The following is a 21,384-nucleotide window of genomic DNA, read 5'->3' on the forward strand; positions in this document are numbered from 1 at the left end:
ATAAAACAAATGATTTACTCCCCTTCTCTCTCAAAACAAAAGAAGGATGTCAACCTTTCATCCATCACACAATGCAAGAGATGCCCAATCAGCTACGTAATGAGGATGAACTTATGATTGTCAAAGAAAACTATAAAGAATGAAATAAACTCTTTTTCAGATAAAAAATAGTGTCGTCAAACATCTTCTCAAATAACAGAACAAGGTAATGGAGTAAAAAATTTAGGCAATTAGAAATAAGTGCTTAAGAAACTAAATACAGAACCATGAAGCTACACTGAAGTTTCAAAAAGAGATATTTTGAAATTTGGCATTTATTTTTTGTTCATCCAATAGATGATTGATGAAGGTCAGAACTAAGGCCCACAGACACGGACATCAGATGAGACAGAATTTTGTCTACGAATCCAAGGACAAGACATTTTTTTGTTCCCAGATCAAAAAATCGTCCCTTTCTGCAGACATTGGACACCAGACAATGGTAAATGTACACAGATTACCTTTTATGGTTTTTTCTCAAATTTTAGAACTTCTATGATTCAGAACTTCAAGCATTTTCCATCCGAATGTCAGACAGTATTGCGATGCCAAAGGCGAGTCTGTTTTGGGACAGGACAGTTTCTAGACAAGACAGTTCTGGACATGATGGTCCAGAGATATGACACTTTCGGATGACCCAGAAATTAGGACCTGGGACGAGATGAAAACCATCCTAAACCCTCCCACCATCCCATCCCAGAAGATCATGCTCCTTGGAGCTAGCTACACTGCCCCACACCAAATCCTCAAACAGGGATAACTATCAATGTTTTGCATTTATTTTTTATTTATCCAAGAGATTGACTCATGAAGGCAAGAACACTAAGCCTTCGTCCTCTTCCTCTAGGGATCAGCACGCATCACCTGTCACGTCACTGAGACAGAAACGTGACGGATGACGTGACGGTGACGGTGACAGTTTTAGGGGTCTGTGACGATGACGAATGACGAAGTGGTCGTGACGGGGACGTGCCGGTGACGGGGTGACCAGGATGCGTGATGTGACGGAATGGCAGTCACGGATGACGGCCGTGACGGAATTTTTGAAAAGTTAAAATTGACAGAAATACAATAAAAATCACTATTTTTAATGAGATTTTGCCTCATGGCCATCTCGATTTCCTGGCATTTTGCACAGAAGTCCCTGTTTTTTTTTTCGTGCACAAACCCACGCCGCCTATAAATAATTGGAGATATACCCCTCCGTTGAAGTAGGGTTTTATTCATGTCACCGGTGACGGTGACACCGTCACGGTGACGAGGATGTGACGGGACGCCCTATGGAGGGACAAGGATGGGAACATGATGGTTTTTTTAGCACATGCTGTGACGCGTGACAGGACGGTGATGTGATGAAAGTTTTGCCACGTCACCGTCCGTCACGTTTCGTCATCTGTTCCGTTCTCTACCTTCCCCTCCCAAGGTCAGAACTTTGAACGGATGACTGATGAATGTTAGAAACGGAACGGACGGCGCTACGTTACTACCCAAGTTAAAACCGACCCGTTTCCTTCCTCTAGTCGTGATACCAGACGGCTGCCATTGCCGAGGAAGTGAAGCTCATCATGCGATCAACGGCGGCTTCAAACCCGCATCGTTACCACCACCGGCAATTGGCAGAGAGGGCTCTCGCCTTGCTCAGACGCGGGCATCCCCTCGACGGCCTTTCCAAACAGTTCACCGCAGAAGCCACCTTCGAGACGCTTCTCCAAGCACGCTTCCACCGATCCCTCGCCCTTCAATTCCTTTCCTGGGTCGAACCCCATCTCTTCTTCCGCTCTTCCCTCCGTGCCCAATGCGCCGCTCTCCATCTCCTCTCTTCTTTCCGCCTCTTCCCTCCTGCCCTGATCATCGCCCAAAACTTCATTACTTCTTCTTCTTCTACCTTGGATTGTGCAGCGATCTTTCAAGTTTTAAGCGATACCCATCTTCTCTGCGGCAAGCGCGGGTCGTCGGCGGCCTTCGACCTGCTCGTCAAGTCCTACTCCTCCCTTCAAATGGTCTCCGAGGCCGTGGCCACGCTGAACCTGACCAAGTCTCTGGGCTTAGCTCCCGGGGTGCTGGCCTATAACTCTATCCTCGACGCCATGTTCAAGAGCAGGAAGAGCTCCGTCGACATCGATTCCTTCTGCCAGGACATGAAGAAATCAAAAATTTCTCTGAACGTCTACTCTTACAACATTTTGATTCGTGGGTTTTGCTCCTCCGGGGATATAAACCGAGGGATGGAATTGCTCCGGGAGATGGAGAAAGAAGGTTGTTTGCCCAATGTGGTGACCTTCAACACGCTGGTCGACGCTCATTGCAGGTGTAGAAGAACGGACGAGGCTGAATCACTGCTGGGTTTGATGAGGAACAAGGGGTTGCAGCCGAGTCTTGTCACCTTCAACGCTGTTGTTCATGGGATGTGCTTGGAAGGGAGGATGAGAGAGGCCTGGAGACTGGTGAAGGAGATGCTGGGCAGCGGTCTTAGCCCCAATGAAGTGACTTACAACACTCTGGTTGGTGGGTATTGCAATCAGGGTGATGTACAGCAGGCCCTGGCTGTTCTCTCTGAGATGGCCAGGAATGGGGTTGCCCCTGATGTCTTCACTTATACTTCTCTTATTAGCGGATTGTGCAGAGATGGGAACTTGGGCCAGGCCATGGAGCTTCTGAAGCAAATGAAGAACAGGGGGCTTTCTCCCAATGAAGTGACATTTACTGCTCTCGTTGATGGGTTCTGCAAGAGAGGGTGCTTGGAAGAAGCCCACAGGGTGATGAAGGAGATGGAAGGAAATGGCTTTGGGTCGGCTGTCCCAGCCTATAATGCTCTCATCAATGGGTATTGCTTGGGAGAAAGAGTTGAAGAGGCATTGATGATTGCTAAGGAGATGGAGGAAAAGGGTCTGGTGCTGGATGCAGTGACTTTTGGATCCATCCTTGCTGCTTATTGCAGGAAAGGGGAGTTGGAGAAGGCAATTTCATTGGCTGAACTGATGACTGGGAAGGGTATCTCCCCAGACAAGTTCACTTACTCTTCTCTCATCAGAGCCTTTTGTGAGAAGAGGAGCGTGGCAGAAGCCCATGAGCTTTTCAACAAGATGTTGAGCCGGAGCATTGCCCCGGATGAAGTCACATACACTGCGTTGATCGACGCGTACTGCAAAGAAGGAGAGGTAGAACATGCGCTGCAGTTGCATGATGAGATGGTGATGAAAAAAATCCTCCCTGATGTTGTCACATACACTGTTCTTATAAACGGGTTGAGTCGAAAAGCTCGATCCCGCGAGGCGAGGCGGCTGCTGTTCAGACTGATGTATGAAGAGCCCATCACTGAGGAAATTAGCTATGATGTCTTGATCTACCGGTGTAGGGACGCTGATCTTCAGAGCTCAGTTTCTCTCATCAAGGGATTCTGCATGAGGGGGTTGATGGATGAAGCCCACAGAGTTTTTGAATCAGTGGTTCAAGGAGGGAAGAAGCATGTTGAAGCTGCTTACAATGTTATCATTCATGGGTACTGCAGGGCGAGAAAAGTGCAGGATGCATTTCTTATGTACAAGAGGATGGCAGAAGATGGCTTTGCTCCCAATGCCATCTGCACCCTTTCTCTCATTAGGGGGATGGTTGAGGAAGGAATGAGAGGAGAACTGAATGATATTTTGCAGAAACTTGTAGGTGGATGCAGTTTGATTGATGCTGAGACAGCAAAGCTTCTCATTGATCTCAACCATGGGGAGGGAGATAAGGAGTTGCTATTCAATGTTCTCAATGAGATGGTAAAGGAAAAGTGAGGTATATTCCTTACAACTGGCAAAACTTTAGGAACAGGAACAGTTCTGCAAGATTGAAAGCAAATAAGTTACACCTGTAAATGGTGATTTAGGGATGACATTAGGGGCGGATGATAGGAGCGACATGAGGAAGATTCAGGCGAGCAGAGCACAAAGAATAAAAGGGCCACAGAGCCAGTGAATCAGAAAACACAGCCTCTTCTTTTTGTGTGGAAACTGGATAACCTTTAACGCTTATTTCACCCCCTCAACTGGCAACTACAAATCCACAATACTTGATGGGTCCAGATGTCAGAAAGGTACTTAAAATGCTGTTAGGATTCTAGGATTGTATCTTCATGAGTTTCTGATTATGATCTGGGCTTCCATCGCATGATTTTTTGGTTCGAAGGTTTCAGGGACCTATGTTATCGCAACAACTATCCTGAAAACATGAAGAAAAAGACATGATTGTCTCTCTAGATGTTACCTGACGTGACCTTGATGTGGCTTTTGTACGGTATGAGGCATATTTCTATGTTTCCTTTGCTTTCTAATATTCTTGTCTTTGGGTTATTTAAAATGGTCTATCCTACTTATTTCTTCTCCTACTTGTCATTCGGTTTGGGACCATGAAGCTGTTTGTCAAATGATGAAATCTGTTGATTCATTTTTTTTCTATTTATTCTGTTTTATGCAGTCAAACATTTGTGGCATTCACTTAATGGACTCGGTGAACATAAATGTCCTTCCAAAGAAATTAAGCAATGCAGAAGAATAGTACTCATCACTGACACAAACGGTTATCAATCTAAGATTATTTAGAAGGTAGAGATCAGATGAAACAAAGATAGAAAGCTAGTCAGACACAATGGATGGCTTTGTAGACTTTCCCCCTTCTGGTCGCAGGCCTCCACTGCATCCAACCTTCACAACTGCCTCCCAAGCTAGTCAGAGACAATATAAACCTTGAATGACTAGGGTCTCTTGCCTGGCCCTTTATTTATAGCACTGGCATGTGCGAGTGCGTCTTGCAATCTCCGTTGCCTCTTTCTCCAGTAACGTCCTTGGAAGGACCTTATCAGTACTCCCTCCTTGTGACTAGTCAGACTAAAAGAATCCTAAAACACTTGTATCCAATGAGTGTCAAGGATTCATGAAAAATCACACCAGGAGGTTCCTGTCTCGAGCAATTGTGTTCTTTCTGAATTTAAGCTCCCTCTGTCTGCTCTATGTTATAATTGTCTTCAGAATTTAGCCTCCCTCTACTAGTTTACGTATACCTCATACGTGTGCCTGGAAGTCATTATTTGAATAACCGGAGATTTTATTGACTGCAATTTTGATAGACACCAAAGCACAAATCTATGGGGTAGTTTCTGCAACATAGTAACCACGACTGCAATTTAAGAGAAATGCATACAAACCTACAGGGTCGCATCTGAAACTAGATGACCCTTCATTTAATAGGAATAGTCATCGAGTATCCTTGTATGAATATATTGTTTTGGATGAAATTTTAACTGGTCTTCTCTTTTTACGTGGTACAATTTATTGGGGGCAGAGTCGCATGCCTTCTTTGAGTCCATCCTTCCTGAAATCTCATTGAGAGTCTCTTTTAAACGCACTGTTATAAAAAAAATTGAAAGATGTCCTTAACCAATCAAAATGGGAGAGCGAGACTTAAAGGTGTGACATGATTTTAACTTCTGGCTTCTCTGTAACATTTTTTTTTTCTTGACTTCCAGGGTTCAGGCAACAAGGAAGACTGCCATTGCTTGTTCCTTGGCTGCATTTTGATTCACAGACTTTAACAGACTTCAAGCTATATATTTTTTTCACTATAAAAGCATTCAAATAACTGGAGAAAAGGTGAGGCTTCTACCATGCCAATATTAACTGTACTTGATTTCTTTTACATAGAGGAAACTTATTATTTGTCTTTCAATGCAGAAGTCCGGGAGGTAGAGTAACTTCCCTATGATATAATTAATATTAGAAGGAAAATGACACAATACCCAATCTATCGTAGTCACAAAGGGGATTCAAGGAAAGGACTTGATGATGTAGTCTGGACCTCGAGTTGCCAAGTGAAGCTCTCACCAGCGAAGTGAAAACTTTATGTACACAACTTCCTTTATGATTCTCTGTTACATTCAGGTGTGATTACTTTTTGCGAAGAATACACTGAGGTGTGTTTATTCCCTCTTAAACAAAGAAGTTGATTGTGATACAAACCTTTCCAAGAGATACTTAAGGAGATGAAGTGTCAGAAAATAAGCATGATCGGGGCCCTATTCAGGGCGAGACTCCAATTCTACAAATAAGGGCGGGATTGGGCTATTATTACCTGATTGGGCAGGAGCAATGAAGGTTCTCCAAGATCCAGTGGAGGGACAACCATCTAACAGGCTCTCTGGCAAGTACAACCCCAATCTGGCTGTGTCTAGTCGCCATTCTTGAAATTCATCTTAGAGCTGGATTTTCTGTGTCCTAGTTGAAGGATTGTTTCCTAACCATTTAACTCATTTTGATCAGACCTTTAGTGAGCCTTGTCATTAAGCGGAGTCACCATAGTTTTGTTCTTTAGCTAGTTGATAACACCCTAAATTTGGTCTTTATTTCATGCTATTAGCACAATTTTATGCATTTAACGAGCTTAAAATGGGCTTGTTGTCATATATTTACATAAATTTAATGTTTCCAAGTGATTCTTGATTTTTCCCTATATTTCTGTTAATTATTATGAATTTTAAGGGATTTATTTGATCTTGAATTAATTATTTTTGAATGAAAATGGCAAGTTTAATATTTAATTTAGAGAATTATCAGTACAAGGATGAATCAGTGAATTTTCTAGAATTTTTTAGGATGTTATTGGATTTTTCTGAGATTTATTTGAGGAAGAAATACATTTTTATTAAGAAAAAAGATATATTTATAAGGAAAAAATGAGTATTAAAATTATTTTCGAACTTTGAAGGGCTTTTCGTAAATTTTTGTTGCAATGATGCCCTCAAAAACAGCTCTCGGTTGTGGTTGCAGGCATAAAGATTTCATTTAAATTTTTCTAGGGTTTTATTGCAAATGATTTAATATTTGTTTCAATATTTTTAGAAAAAAACCAGAGGAGAGAGAGTGCGCAAAGGGCATATACACAATTACCTGTGGGCGGCGCCATATGGCAATTCCAGTTTTTAAGAAGGATCTTTTTACAAAAGCGTAGGAAAGTTTTCGAACGACCGACGTGGCCTCATCGTGTCCGTCGGATGAGAATCCAATGGCGCTTGATGAGGACCAGTGTCGGGAGGTAAGCTCACCACCCTCACGGCGCGTACAATGCACGTGCACGGGTGATGACGTGGCAAATTCTGAATGGAAAGAGTGAAGAAGGAACGCACACCTACGTGCGTATCAAAAAGCACACAAATCGCGACGATTGAAATTTTTCTTTGTTTATATTTTCGCCAGGGGGGTACGTGGCGCAACGAGAATGCACCCGCCTGGAGAAGTTGAAAGATCGCTGGCCAATTAGAGGACAACACCTCAACGTGCAGGTTAAAAAAAATTATAATAAATGGATTTAAATCCAATGGCTAATATTGGTTTAAATTCATTTATTCATAACTTTTGATCCAGAAGTTTGATTGCGATGATTTTTTTATGGATTTGCTCGTTTTGATCCCCTCTTTCTATCTGTACAGTTGGATCATTGAGACCAAGCCTACATTGATAGATAAAAATTAATTACTAATTAGAGGTAAAATGGTAATTTTTACCATTTAACTTAAGTATGAAAGCCAAATTTCGAGAGGAGAGGTTCATTCTTGATGGTGCTCTATCACAGCTGCAAGACAGAGAGGAGTGCCAGCTTGGATCAACCTATTTGGTACTTTTTCCTTCTTTGTATTTGAACTTTTGGTGTATTTTGGGTGTTGTTAGTTGAATTTCTTAATCGTTCTTCTTGATCCCTGTCTGAATTTCTAAATCGCTTGGCTTGAGCGGAATGTACAAGCTTTGACTAAGATTGAGAGGAGAAATTGAGAGATTTACTAGCTATTCCAAGTGCATATAAAAGAAAACTATAAAAAAAACTAATAAAAAGGGTCAACATTCTAGGAGATTAAATTTTCCATTTCATTATCCAATAGAGTAGCTATTTTTGAATTATCAAACTTAAGAAACCGACCAAAATCAAATCAAAATTTTTCTATCAACCTCTCTAATTGACCCATTTGACCCTTCTATTTGGATCAAAGAAGGCAATTTAGAGCCCACATTTCTTCCATTCCTCTCATCTCTCCTACCTCCCTTTCTAAATTCCTCATCTAATTAGGTGATTTGATCTTCATTGAAGATGAAAATAACTCTAATTAGGGTCAAATTATTCAAGAAGATTATCAATTGAACTACCTTACTAGCTTCCCTTGGACGATACCTTTACTTATCACTACACATCTTAAGTAGGGTTTTTATAAATTTATTGTATAAGCTAAAATTAACAACGACAAGGGGTTTAAAAATTAAAAAATTCACCCCTATTTTTGGCTTATCACTGGTTTGTCACGCCCACTTCTGTTTTGGCTTTTTATTAAGCCTCGAAGACCTAGGTCTAGGCCTGGTTGGACCCAGGATTAAAAGGCCTACATATTGATATTTCTACTCAAAGATGTTATATAAGAAAATTTGATGTTGATACATGTTTTAATAATTGTTATTTTCCTGGAACATTCTCCTCAATGTTTATTCTCACCATCATTAAATTTCTGACACTGATTGCGCCAAAAAAATAAGCTTTGTCACCAACAAATTTGACATGAGAAAACGAAGATCAATTGTACCTCAAGGGCTAATATGAGTTTTCAAACTCAATGCAAATGAAAATTCTGATACTTCCCCTCACATCTCTAACGATAGCTGCTCCTTTTGTACTTATCACTCTGTTTGATGTGAACTAATGTGGCAACCTGATGTAGCCTAGAAGCCCATTTTCTCAGGCCCATTGGCAACTAGTGGCCCAAGAAGGAGATTCTTCTAGAAGCTGATAAGATTCGCATAAAAGTACAAGTAGCCCCACAAAATCCTTTGACAGATTTCTCTCTTATAAGATCTTCTGACACAGTCCTCTAACAGATTTCCATCACAATCTGCAGAATATCTCTACTCCAACTTGTTAGAGCTAAACATCAAATACCTCCTATTAGTGATGTAACACGACGTAATGCGAGTGATGGCGATGCAACGATGGAATCACTAAGAAGTACAAATCTGGCGTCGACGGACACCAATGACCAGTATGCTATGGTAAGTGCGACTTGGGAATACCACTAGGTTCTTGATGATCCAGACGTCGGATTGAAGGCCGACGGTGCGAACTCAGCCACTACCGCATTTATGCACGTCTTTGACGGTCTCAACCAAGGACATACTGAATGAAATCTTTATCTTCAAAACGTGAATCCTATCTATCACAAATCTAACCCCGACAATGAAGAAAACATTCGGAGGCACTAAGAGAAATAATATAATGCCGAGAGGGAATTGATGAGCGTACTAGGAACGCTAGGCCAAAGCAGTGTTTGATTCAACAGTAGTGGAGGGCGAGCAACACCTAGGCGTGATGACAATGCAGGTAGGTGTAGAGACGCAAGTAGGCGTGACGACTCAAGTAAGCGCGGCGATACAGGTAGGTGCAGCAGCGCAAGTAGGCGGCAATGCACGGAGACAGGCATGATGACGAAGAGTTCAATGGCAATGATCACGGCTAGCGTAGATCCAGATGGTCATGCAATATGCTGCCCTCTTATCGGCTAACGATTACGACAGGCCATTGTAGCGGTCGCTAGGGTTGGTGCGGCAGTGGCGGGCTGCGGGGACTTCTAGGACTGCTGCAGGGTCGAGCAATTTATGGGGCCGCTAGGGTTGCGGCGACCTCGGGCAGTTGCAGTAGCCGCGGTTGTGTTGGCTTCGGTGGCTCCGACGGCCACGGGTATGGCAGCTGTGGCTGTGGCAGCCGCTTGTTGCCACGGCAGCTGCGGCGGCCTCTGGCGAAAGCCGCGGGTATGACGGGTGCGACAACTGTTGCGGCTTGCGGCGTACGGCGGCTGCGGCTGCGGCTGCAACTAGTGGCCAGAAGGCCGCGACGGCGGCGCAGTCGGCCGCAAAGATGGCCATCGCGGGCGGGAAAGACGTCGGCAGCAGCGACAAAACTCCGATAAAGACGGCGACTACGGCGGTTTTTGGTGAAGGCAGTGGCAGTTTTTGGCGAATGTGGCAGAAGTTTCTGGCGAACTCTAGGGTTCTTTTCTCTCTCTCTCTCTCTATATATATATTTTTGCAATGGCATTTTTGTTAATATGACAAAAACTAAAAAGACACTTAAAAATATGGGAAAATATCCTTAGAAAATCACTTTTTCTTTAATCTTTCTTCTCTTCTCTTCCTATGGGCAGGCCCTACCTTTTATAAGGGTAAATATGGGCCTTCCCCCATAGAAATAAAGGGGATAAGGCCCAATTAAAAGTAATGAGGGCCCCCTAATAAGAGAGAGAGACACACTAACATGCCCACACATGCATAACACGCGCAAACGTGTAGGTCCATACAACAGTCCAAACACGTGCAAATAAACAAAAACAAACACATATGCGGCCAACATACAAGGCCTACTAAACAAAGAAAACATAAGGAAAGATAACGTCAAACCTTTATGGACCTTGACGAGGTCAGGTACTCCGAAGGATGGGTGTCACGCATGAGCCCTCGCTCGATGAAGTGGTTCGTGGGGCCCTTCGAAGCAAGATGGTTCCCCATCATCCCCCAGCGTGGGGAAAGCTAAGCACTGTCGAGTTTGAGGCCAATTGCAGTGCCTCGAGGTGGTAGACCAGGCCGAATGTCCAGAGCTCATCTTTTGTATCACAGAGTCCTTCGTTAGGGGGGAGACCCTCCCATTGAATAAGAAATAGTGGTCGCGTGCCGCCTTTCTCTGCAACGTTAATTATCTCCCCCAATACCGTCTCTAGGCTCCCATGCTTAAGTGGGGCGCAAACTAGAGAAGGTGGACTGGAAAACTCACTCACAAATATATGTAGACTACTAGGGCCAGAAGGGGACAGCTTTCTGGTGGAGAAAAGAGGCAGCATGGGTCGGTATGACTCAAGGTAGGGCACGTTGAATCCGGACTATCGGGAAAGGCCTGGCATTATGAGCGTAGAGTATCGTAGCGACACTTAAAGAGTATCTATTAGGCCTCAACCTATTCATAAGCAAGTCACCCTCACAGTAACTGATTGGGCACCGATGTAAATCGACAACGAGTTCATACTTCTCATGTTGGAATGCAATTCATACATGAATGTTATGACATGAGTCTCTCACATGATGCTCAAATGTAACTCTATAATCTGAGCCTAAAATGCATGACTTAGAGGGTGAGGTTAGGAGGCTTATGTGGTATTTGGCTGTACATGGTATCGAACATAATCAACTCTGCCCAAGGAATAATCCATTCCCACATCATGAAATCTCTTGTAAATGCACAACATACTGAGTAATACACGGGAGAGAAATCTGCCTCAATCTATCTATCCATGGCAGAGGGATAAGTCATAATAAGACCAACTCGTGTATCTCGAAGAAGCCACATCGGCTTCCAAAAGTACCTCACAAATAAAATATCACAATTGTAAAGGAAATACAGAGGTGCATCAGACCTCATCTCGTGAAAGCAATTTGTGGGATTGTGGTCTATGAGTCTGGGCTCCAAAAGCACGGTTATCACCATCTCAATCGTAAGGACAGTAAAGCGCAGAAACTTTTGTAGTGATCGTGAATCGTCCATAAACTCTCTTAGGATATAAACAGGAAGCATGGCTAAAAGCGGTTCTAAGTCTAGATCGGTACTAAATCCAAGATGCAATATCACCAAGGGCAGAAGCTCTTCTGGAGGCTCTAAAGATAACGAAAGGTTCAACTAACTTTAGAGCTACGCGAATCGTATATTGTAGCGTTTTTAGTGGCAGAGGCTCTTTTGCCTGCTCGTCCGGGAATCCATCACTAGGCTTAGCCATGAGTTTAGCTCGCTTGAGCATATCGAAAGAGGTAAACTGAAGTTTCCCAAGTAGAGGAAACTCTTCCGAATGGTCTTCTGGGAAATCGTAACATCTTGTAACATCAAGCTCTACTAGTTCCAAATATGTAGGTAAACTACCCCTAATGGTCTGTTGTGGTGGAGTCTCTATCGGAGTCTCTACCAGGAGGTCATCAGTAGGCGTAGCATCGAGTGCATCTACGCTTGGCTCATTAACGGAATTAAACTGTATCCTCGATAGTGGTAGAAGCCCTTCCGGTGGGTCTACCAAGGAAGTAACACTATGGGCAGTCTTAAGCTCATCTAGCTTAGGCGTGGCAAGGACACAAGCAACTGGTGGTGACTCAGTAGAAATTGTGAATGTACGTGCATCTGGTGTGTTACGAGAACTTCTTCTAGTCCTCCTAGTGGTCCTATGAGGAGGTCTATGAGGAGGCTCTACAACATCATCATAATACTCATCGTCGAACAATCGCGGATAGGAATCATCATAATGTGGACCATTGTAATACTCATAGTTCTGTGGGGGCTCATAATACTGAGTGTCATACTCCAAAGCAATGTGAGAAGGCTGGTATGTGGACGGGGGCGTATAAATTGCCAAAGGCACATGCGATGCGAGTGGAGCATATAATTCCAAGGTGTTCGCGGCGCAAAGGATGCATATGGCACGGGCGTTGTAGGCGGTGGTGAGGCCGCCAAGGTCTGGTAGTACCCCGAAGGTGTCATTGAGTGTGTAGCCAATGCATAAGGCGCGGGCAGCGCTGGTGGGTCATTTTGCCTACAAGGAACTGGCGGCACATGTGAGGTGATGTAGATTAGAAGCCCATTTTCTGAGGCCCATTAGCAAGTTGTGGCCCAAGCAGGAGATTCTTCTAGAACTGACAAGATCAGCAGAAATATACCTAGAGCCTTTCAAAATCCTCTGACACGATTTTCTCTGACAAGATCTTCTGACAAGATTATCTCTGATAGGATTTTCTCTGACAATATCTTCTGACAGAATCCTCTGCCAGATTCTTCTTCTGCCAAGATCTCTGCTCTAACTTGTCAAATCTGCATATCTTCTGTTTTGTCCCATCAATATCTTCTTGAGCCACAAAAATATCTCCTGAAGGCTTCTACAGGCCCCAAAATCTACAGGATATCTCTGCTCAGGCTTGTCAAGCTGCATATCCTCTGTTTTAGCTTGTCATATTTGTTTTTCTCAATGTTTTGACTTGTCTTGTCATGGGTACAGTCACTATGGATGACCCTGCACTTTTTGTGGCCTATATAAGGCCCCCATGTACCCTTGTTGTTTCTCCCCTCTTGAGTATTCTCTTTGTTAGAGAGTGCTTGTGTGCTTGTGATTCCAGTACAACCCCTTGTAGACTTAAGGGTTGGAGAGGCTAGTTTTGTGGATTCACGACTTAGCTCCTTCAAGTAGAGCAAGCCTTGTGGACTCAAGTCGTGTTCCTACATCATTCGTGTACTGAGGCATACAAAGTATGCACGGCTGATTGGTAGACATGCGGTGGCGGCATGTGGAGGGCAACACAGGATGTGGGCTGCACGTAGGGGAAGACAGGTACGAAAGAAGTATGATGGGCTTGGGGCGCGAGTGGGCCCCCATAGGTGTGCAACGCAGGAGGTGCGGAGCGTAAGGCATCGGCGGCGCATGGGGGCATCCTTGCCCATGTTGGGCTAGGGCAACATAAGGGATTGGTGGTCGGCATGGTCCACCCAAAGCTGGGTACTGGACAGGGATCAGTTCGCGATGTAGGCCCTGGTGATCATAGGGTGGTCCTACTATCTGATGTCTTTCTAGTTGTTTGGTGGCGGCCATCTTGTAGCTGGGGACAGCCATTCGAATATCCGTAGTAATCATCAAGCGGGTGGTAGGGATCATCCATATGGCACTCGTCAAGGTAGTGATCATCCTGATGTTAGTAGAGATTGCCAAACTATCTAGGATTATCTCTTGCAGATGATATTTGTTGTCTCACTCTCGATAACGATCATCCTAGGGGTGGTAGTTGATAACATGCATTTCTAGTGCATTATATTATTATAGTTATGTGTCTTTATGCATTAAATTACTCATATTTGCATGTTGTTGAGCTTAAAATGATTAAATCTATTTTTTGAACAAATTTCTGAATTTTTTGTATTTTTTAGGATTTTCCTAACAATATATATTCTAAAAGAATATAAATTTTGAGACAGAATATAATTATTCTGGAATTTTTTGATATTAATTTTGGAAAGATATGATTTTTCTAAGTCAAAATATATATTTATATGTATTTTTTGGGATTTTATTTTATTTAATATGATATTTTAAGTATTTTGGTTTTTTTATGGCATAGAGTGACGTGGCGCGCCAAGTGTCGCCACGTCAGCATCAAGAAATAGATTGTTTTTCTTTGTTTTTTGTCCTTTTGTCATGTGCATGTAACACAGAATGCAAAAAGCCACGGAATACAAAAAACCATGGAATACGAAAAGCCACAGAAGATGAAAAGCCACGGAATATGAAAAGCCACGGAATACAAAAAGCCACAGAATACCAAGTGCTTTGACTTCTTAACTGGAACAAAACCAATGACATTGATGAGGAGAGAGAGGAAATTAAAGGCTAGGATTGCTTCAACTTCCAACGGTCATAACTTTTGATCTTCCCCTCCTCTTTCTATCCATACCCTCTGATCTATAAATAGAGGCCTGGATCATTGTAAAAATCATCTTGAACTTGCTTCCTACTTGTGTAGGCTGATTGAAAGAGAGTGAGTTTTAAGATCCATCAAGAGTGTTCTTGGTGTCTTGGGTGTGTGGGAAGAGGCAAAAGAGAAGAGGGGGAGCTTACCGGCACTCGCAAATCGCCGTGATCATATCGCAGGCACTCTCTTCCCAATAGGAGGGGAAGTTCATCGTTATCATAGTTATAGTTTTTGGTGTCTTCGCCTTACATTGTTTCTCTCCCAACATCATCGTTATCATAGTTATAGTTTTTATTAATGTTTCATTTATCACTTCACTTACTTACGTCCCCACTCTCTCATCTCTCCATCCTTGCCATTGTACCATTTCATATCCAACCACTATCCTCGTTTATACCATCGTTCATTATCGTGTCCGTCACAATCACTTACTCTTTTATTTAAGTTATATTATCATATAAATTAAGCACTTCTTAATCGATATCACTCGCTCATATCCTTGAATTGTGTTTTTGTCGATCGCTCATTGATCATCACTTGTTTAAGAAAGTAATTCCTTAATCATCGTTCCCTGCGGAGACGATCCATACTCATCACTAACTAAGTATTTTCAAGTATGGTCAAATATATTTTATTGAATAATCTCAATCACCAACGATAAATTTTAACCCTAAAATTGAGATTATCAGTAGTCCTGGTAGTAATCATCCTGATGGTGGTAACGATGATATCGCAGTCGATAGTGATCGTCTTGGTGGCGATCATCTAGGTGGCAATCATCCTAATAGCAATCGTCTCAATATCAATCATTTTGATGTCGATAGTGATCGTACAGATGGCGATCGCCACGGTAGCGATTGTCGAGGTAGAGATCGTGATCGCCCTGATGGCAATCGTCCTGGTAACAATCATCTTGGAAGTGATCGTGATCGTCTGGATGGTGATCACCCTAGTAACTATCATCTTGGTAGCGATCGTAATCGTCCCGGTAACGGTCATCCTAGTAGCGATTGTGATCGCCCTAATAGCCATCATCCTAGTAATGATTATCCTGGTATTGATAACAATTGTCTCGCTGTCGATAACGGTTGTCTGATTGTGGCGGCGGCCATCTGGGCTGAGGAGATGGTGGGGAAAAGATCGTCCCACTTGTCGGGCTCACTCCATAAGCACTGGTGGTAACTAGATCGGGCAACTGATAGCACCAGGAGGGTCTTCGATGTGGTTGTTTCCGTCTCTGAAGTGTACTCCAATCACATAAATATGATTCACTATCCTCCGGATGGGTATCTAGACCATCATCGTCAGGGTAAGTGCCCGAAAGATGATTGTAAACCTGATATTCTGAAGGAAGATCGTAAATGCAGGCATCATTCTCCCATCCTTGAGCCAACAGGTAGTCTCCTCGAACACTACTATGTCTTTGAACCATCATCATAGCCAGATACTACGTAAAGGCTAGGGTACTCCTACTAAATGATGAGATGACGAGTATATGCATGAATGCACGTGCTATGAATTTTAAAAATATGAATATGTGCAAGACGTGAAAATAAGAGATTTTTTTTTTCTGGACCAACAGTGCTAAGCACAGATGTTAGCACGATCGGCTCTGATACCAATTTGATGTAACAAGACGTAATGCGAGTGATGATGATGCAACAGTGAAATCACTAAGAAGTACATGGCGTCGATGGACACCAACAACCAGTAAGCTATGGTAAGTGCAACCTGGGAATGCCACTAGGCTCTCGATGATCCGAACATTGGGTTGAAGGTTGATGGTGCGAGCTCAACTACTACCGCAGTTGTGCACGCCGTCGACGATCTCAACCAAGGACATACTGAATGAAATCCTAATCCTCAGAACATGAATCCTATCTATCACTAATCTAACGCTGGCGTTGGAGAAAACATTTGGAGGCACTAAAAGCAATAATATAACGCCGAGAGGGAATTGATGAGCGTACTAGGAAAGGTAGGCCCAAGTGGTGTCTAATTCAGCAGTAGTGGAGGGCGAGCAACACGTAGGCATGATGACAATGCAGGTAGGTGCGGCGGCACAAGTAGGCACCTATGCATGGAGACAAGCATGACGACGAAGAGTTCAGTGGCAGTGGTCGCGGCTAGAGTAGATCATGATGGCCAAGCAATCTGCGGCCTAGTTGTCGGCCAGCGACTGTGACTATTGGGGGACTAAGCAATCTGCGGCGCCGCTAGGGTTGCGGTGACCATAGGCAATTGCGGCAGCCGCGCCTATGTTGGCTTCCATGACTCTAGCAGCTCCAACGGCCGTGGGCCGTGAGCGTGAGCGGCTGTGGTGGCCGCTTGTTGTTGCAGCGGCCTCGGATGGCTTCGTCGGCCACGATTGTTGCGGTGGCGCGATGGCCGCTGGTTGTTGCGGCGGCCATGGGCTGTTGCAACAGCCATAGGCTGTTGCAGCAATCGCATGCTGCTGTGGCGGCGGCTGTGGGTTGCGGCTTGCGGCCGCGGGTTGCTGCGGCGGCCGCAGGCGGCAGAGTGCGGCCGTGGGTTGACGCAATGGCTGCAGGCGGTGGCTTGCCGCAGCGGCCACGAGCGGCGACTTGCGGCCACAGGTGATGACTTGCGGCCGTGGGCGGCGGCTTGCGGCCACGGCCTGCGATAGCTGTGACCACTATTGCGGTTGCGGCCGTGGCTAGTGGCCAAAAGGCCGCGGCACCGGTGCGGTCAGCCGCGGAGATGATGGTCGTGGGCAGGAAGGACGTTGATAGTGGTGCGGAGCTTCTGCAAAGACGGCGGCGGCAGTTTCTTGCAAACTCTGGGATTTTTTCTCTCTCTTTATTTTTGAAGTGGCATTTTCATAAATATGATGAAAACTAAAAAAAACACTAAAAAATATGGGAAAATATATTTAGAAAATCACATCTTCTTTAATCTTTCTTCTCTTCTCTTCCTATGGGCGGGCCCTACCTTTTATAGGGGTAAATATGGGCCTTCCCCTTTAGAAATAAAGGGGTGAAGGCCCAATTAAAAGTAATTAGGGCCCCCTAATAGGAGAGAGAGACATACTAACACGCCCAAACATGTGCTAATACACGTGCAAACATGTAGGTCCGTACAGCTGTCCAAACACGTGGAAATAAACAAAAACAAACACATACATGGCTGACATACAAGGCCTACTAAACAAAGAAAACATAAGGAAATATAACGAGGTCGGGTACTTCGAAGGATGGGTGTCACGTATGAGCCCTCGCTTGATGAAGTGGTTCATCGGGGCCTTAAAAGAAGGATGGTTCCCCATCAATCTGGATCTTCTTGAGCCTCACAAATATCTCCTGATACTTCTACAAGCCCCAAAATCTGAGGAATTTCTTTGCGCATGGCAGTCATGGTGGCTAATCCTTTTTTTTAGCTTGTCAGAGTTGTTTTTCTCAATGTTTTGAGTTGTCATCTCTTGGGTACTGTCATTATAGACGACTCTGCACTTGTTGCAACGTATATAAGGCCCACATGTACCCTTCAAGGGTCATTATTGAAGTGTATTATTTTGTTGAAACTCTATTTCTCCCCGCTGAGTGTTCTCTTTGCTAGAGTGTGCTTTAGTGCTTGTGGACTCAAGGACACACCCATTTGTGGACTCAAGGGTTGGAGAAGCTAGTTCTGTGGATTTTTGACTTATTTACTTCAAGTAGAGCAAGACTTGTGGGTTCTAGTCATGTTTGTAGACTGTTTGTGTACTATGGTTGTGTCACAACTAGCAACTAGGCCCCATGGCTCTACTGGAAACAGGATGACACAACAAGCTACATTTATTCAGTTATTCAAATTTAGAATTTCACAGAGCCTAAAAAAAGGAATCACTCCTAATAATGTAAGGAATACCTTCCTTTTAGGGGCTAAACCATCTATGTGATCAGGATTTCAAAATCATGAATAATGTTTGATTTGAATAGTTATTTTTCTGTCTTAATTAAAGATTGATAATTTTTTCCCAAAGAATTCATCACTAAGAAAAACTTAATAATTGATAAAAAGTTCCATATCAATGATACAATAATTCAATAGCAAAAAATGAAAACATGGATGTATTATATGTTTGCATTTTAATACCGTTATAGAAAAACAAACTCACCCTTTGAACCCAAGAACCAATCATCAGAAACTGATGAACAAAGCTTTAATACAAATTATAATAATTATAATGTGTCATGTAATGACGATTGGGTCTCACATATATATTGTGGTTAGAATGTCAGCACCCACTAACAAGTCACATCAATGAGTCATAGTCCTTATCAACATTGTGGTCCATGTTAACCTTCCCCATTGAGTTCCAGTTTAACCATGGGCTTTCTCTAATCAAAGGCAAGTTACTTTTTATTTTAACTAAAAAAAAAGGATATAAGTCAGCGCTTCTTTTACTCGCCCAAGATCCCGTCCAAATTCATCAACAAAATCAAAAATATGAGAATTGGGAAATATTGAATGGAATGACTTTATTTTGCCTAATATTCTTTTACCATAGATGGAAATATTTAATGGAAAGCTTTAATACAAATATTTAATAGAATATCTTTATTTTGCATATATTTTCTTTTGTGATTGATGCAAATATTAAGTGGAATATCTTTATTTTGCCTATCTCTTTCTTTGTAATTGATGAAAATATTGAGTAGAATATATTTATTTTTCTTATATCTTCTTTTAGGACTAGAACTTGGAGGAAATATTTCTGAATTCTCAATGGTGGAAAAACAAGCTAAAAGTCATATTTCCATGAATTATTATTTTTATTAAATTTACAGGTGAGAATTTCCTTAAAATAATATTGTTGTCCCCACAGCGTTGAATAATTTTATAATTATTAGTATTTTTTAAATTTGAATAATCTAGCTTCTATTCGATTACCTTGTGGAATTCCTAATAGATCGTTAAGGAAATCTGGTGTCAAATCAGTCTTCTGTAATGCATATCTCTACTCCAACAAACTGTACATTGTATTATATGTCACAACAAATGATTTACTAGTTTCATAAATCTCAACATCAGTGACAAAAGTTCTGCAGATAAATAAATATCAGCAACAGTTTTGTTGAACTCAAATGATTTCACATCACTAGATAACACCAACTCTTATTCAGGGCATATGTAAAATTAAACAAATATAAACAAATATTAATATTTTTTGTCCTAAGTTTTGAGAACCTGATCAAATGCTGGACACAAAGATTCAGGTGACTCCAAGGTGGCCTTTGAAGAAGTCAAAGGAGATTCAGAACTCTGGAAATTGGTCTGAAGTGACAGATTATATAATTTAGTATATGCTCACAAATGAAGTTTATAACTTGGTAGACCATCCTTACGGTATAGTACCTACTCATTGGATGTAAGTCAACCTTTCAAAGAAATATTGGTACTAGTAGATAAATTGACACATTAAAGGCGAGGTTGGTTACAAAATTTTATAACAAAATAAATATATCTGAAGGTGAAGTCATATTATATGGTTTCCAAGATGAAAAAAACCAAAACAGTCATTTATGATACATTTGAAGGGTATATGTACACAAGTTTCAAGAATGTGTAGAACTTTGAAAGAACTATTTATGTATATTCCTAATCTTTGTGAAGTTGGAATTTAAGGTTTGACTAAATTATCAAATCCTATGTCTTCACTACGTATGAAGCTGAACAGTGTGTTTACGAAAGACAAGTCGACTGTGATAACTTTTTCATTTATATCGATGAGATATAACTTATTGAAAATTATCGAGAGATATTCTCATTGGTTAAGGCATGAATACGAAATAACTTCTTCATGAAGGATATATGCGAAGTGACTTAAAAATTACCAATAAAAATCTATAGAGATTAACCAAGGAGTTTGTGAGCGTTGCATCAATTCAAGTACATACATACCATCTTCAAATGGTTTGACATGGAGAATTTTGAGAGAGGTTTCACATTATCATTCACATAAAATATTGAAGATAAACCTAAGATGGAAAGAATAATTTATGCCTCAATAATCAGGTCCACTATTGATGGGGACCGTCTAGCTCCAAAGATCCGATCTCAACCAGCTCGAGGAGTATGGGTTGAAGCTGAAGACTCAATCTTCAAGTACTCGGACTAGTCAACGGGCTCCCGAAGGTTTATGTTATGTTTGTTGGTATTTTTTTGGCCCTTTATCTCATTTTCTGGGCCTGTGTCTTTGTGTGTGGACTTGGGTATCTGGTCCCAAGTGTGGCCCTTCTAGAGGCCCATTAGTACCCCTATGTAAGAGTGGGGGCACCCCCTCACTTGAGAAGAAAAGACAGGAACAAGGAAGAAAGAATATGTCTTTTATCTTGTTTTATCTTATTTTTACTCGTATGCCACTATTTACAATTTTGCCATCCACGTTGGGCCAAACCTGTGAAACCTTAACCCAGCTCCCGCCACCGATGCCGTCTCAATGCTGCCGCATCTGCTTCTACTGCCATCACCGTTTCTTGGCCGCTGCCCACAACCACCACACCGTCCTTTCCGTCATGTGTGCCCACTTGTGTGCCTCCACGCCACCCGCACCACGACTGCCATTCTGCCATCTCGCCGCACCTTTGCCACTGCTCCCACTGCCACTGTTGTTGCCGCCGCTGCGTTATTTGTTTCCACCCACGCCAGCTGTGTCTCCCTCACCGTCATGTGTCTACTTGAACGCCTCACGCTCCACACACGCCGTCACCTCCCGCTCCACCCATACCGTCACCGCTGCCACTGCACGCCACCTTCAATGTCGCAGTGTGTCATCCCGTCACTCAGTTGGTGCCCA

The 21,384-nt window shown here is 42.7% G+C and overlaps 1 protein-coding gene and 1 long non-coding RNA gene across 5 annotated transcripts; both read left to right on the top strand.

The window, feature by feature from the left end:
* The first annotated feature begins 1,529 nt into the window (after positions 1 to 1,529).
* Positions 1,530 to 6,368, top strand: EMB2745 (Tetratricopeptide repeat (TPR)-like superfamily protein). Of its 4 annotated transcripts, XM_078583365.1 has the most exons (5): positions 1,530 to 3,816; positions 3,908 to 4,114; positions 4,207 to 4,314; positions 5,543 to 5,666; positions 5,748 to 6,368. In XM_078583365.1, the coding sequence occupies exon 1, from the start codon at positions 1,605 to 1,607 to the stop codon at positions 3,813 to 3,815; it is 2,211 nt and encodes a 736-aa protein (XP_078439491.1). In that variant the 5' UTR covers positions 1,530 to 1,604; the 3' UTR covers position 3,816; positions 3,908 to 4,114; positions 4,207 to 4,314; positions 5,543 to 5,666; positions 5,748 to 6,368. The 4 variants fall into 4 exon arrangements, with proteins under 4 accessions (XP_078439491.1, XP_078439470.1, XP_078439483.1 ...); XM_078583344.1 differs by having other exon boundaries at positions 1,531 to 4,114; XM_078583357.1 differs by having other exon boundaries at positions 1,531 to 4,114; positions 5,751 to 6,368.
* Positions 6,369 to 6,598: 230 nt separating this feature from the next.
* On the top strand, positions 6,599 to 7,759 carry LOC144709747 (uncharacterized). Its single transcript, XR_013583098.1, has 2 exons — positions 6,599 to 7,554; positions 7,642 to 7,759. It is a non-coding gene; the product is annotated as an uncharacterized LOC144709747 (long non-coding RNA).
* The last annotated feature ends 13,625 nt before the right edge of the window (positions 7,760 to 21,384 follow it).

The sequence above is a fragment of the Wolffia australiana genome, chromosome 1 (genome assembly GCF_029677425.1).
Source record: "Wolffia australiana isolate 7733 chromosome 1, ASM2967742v1".
NCBI lineage: Eukaryota > Viridiplantae > Streptophyta > Magnoliopsida > Alismatales > Araceae > Wolffia > Wolffia australiana.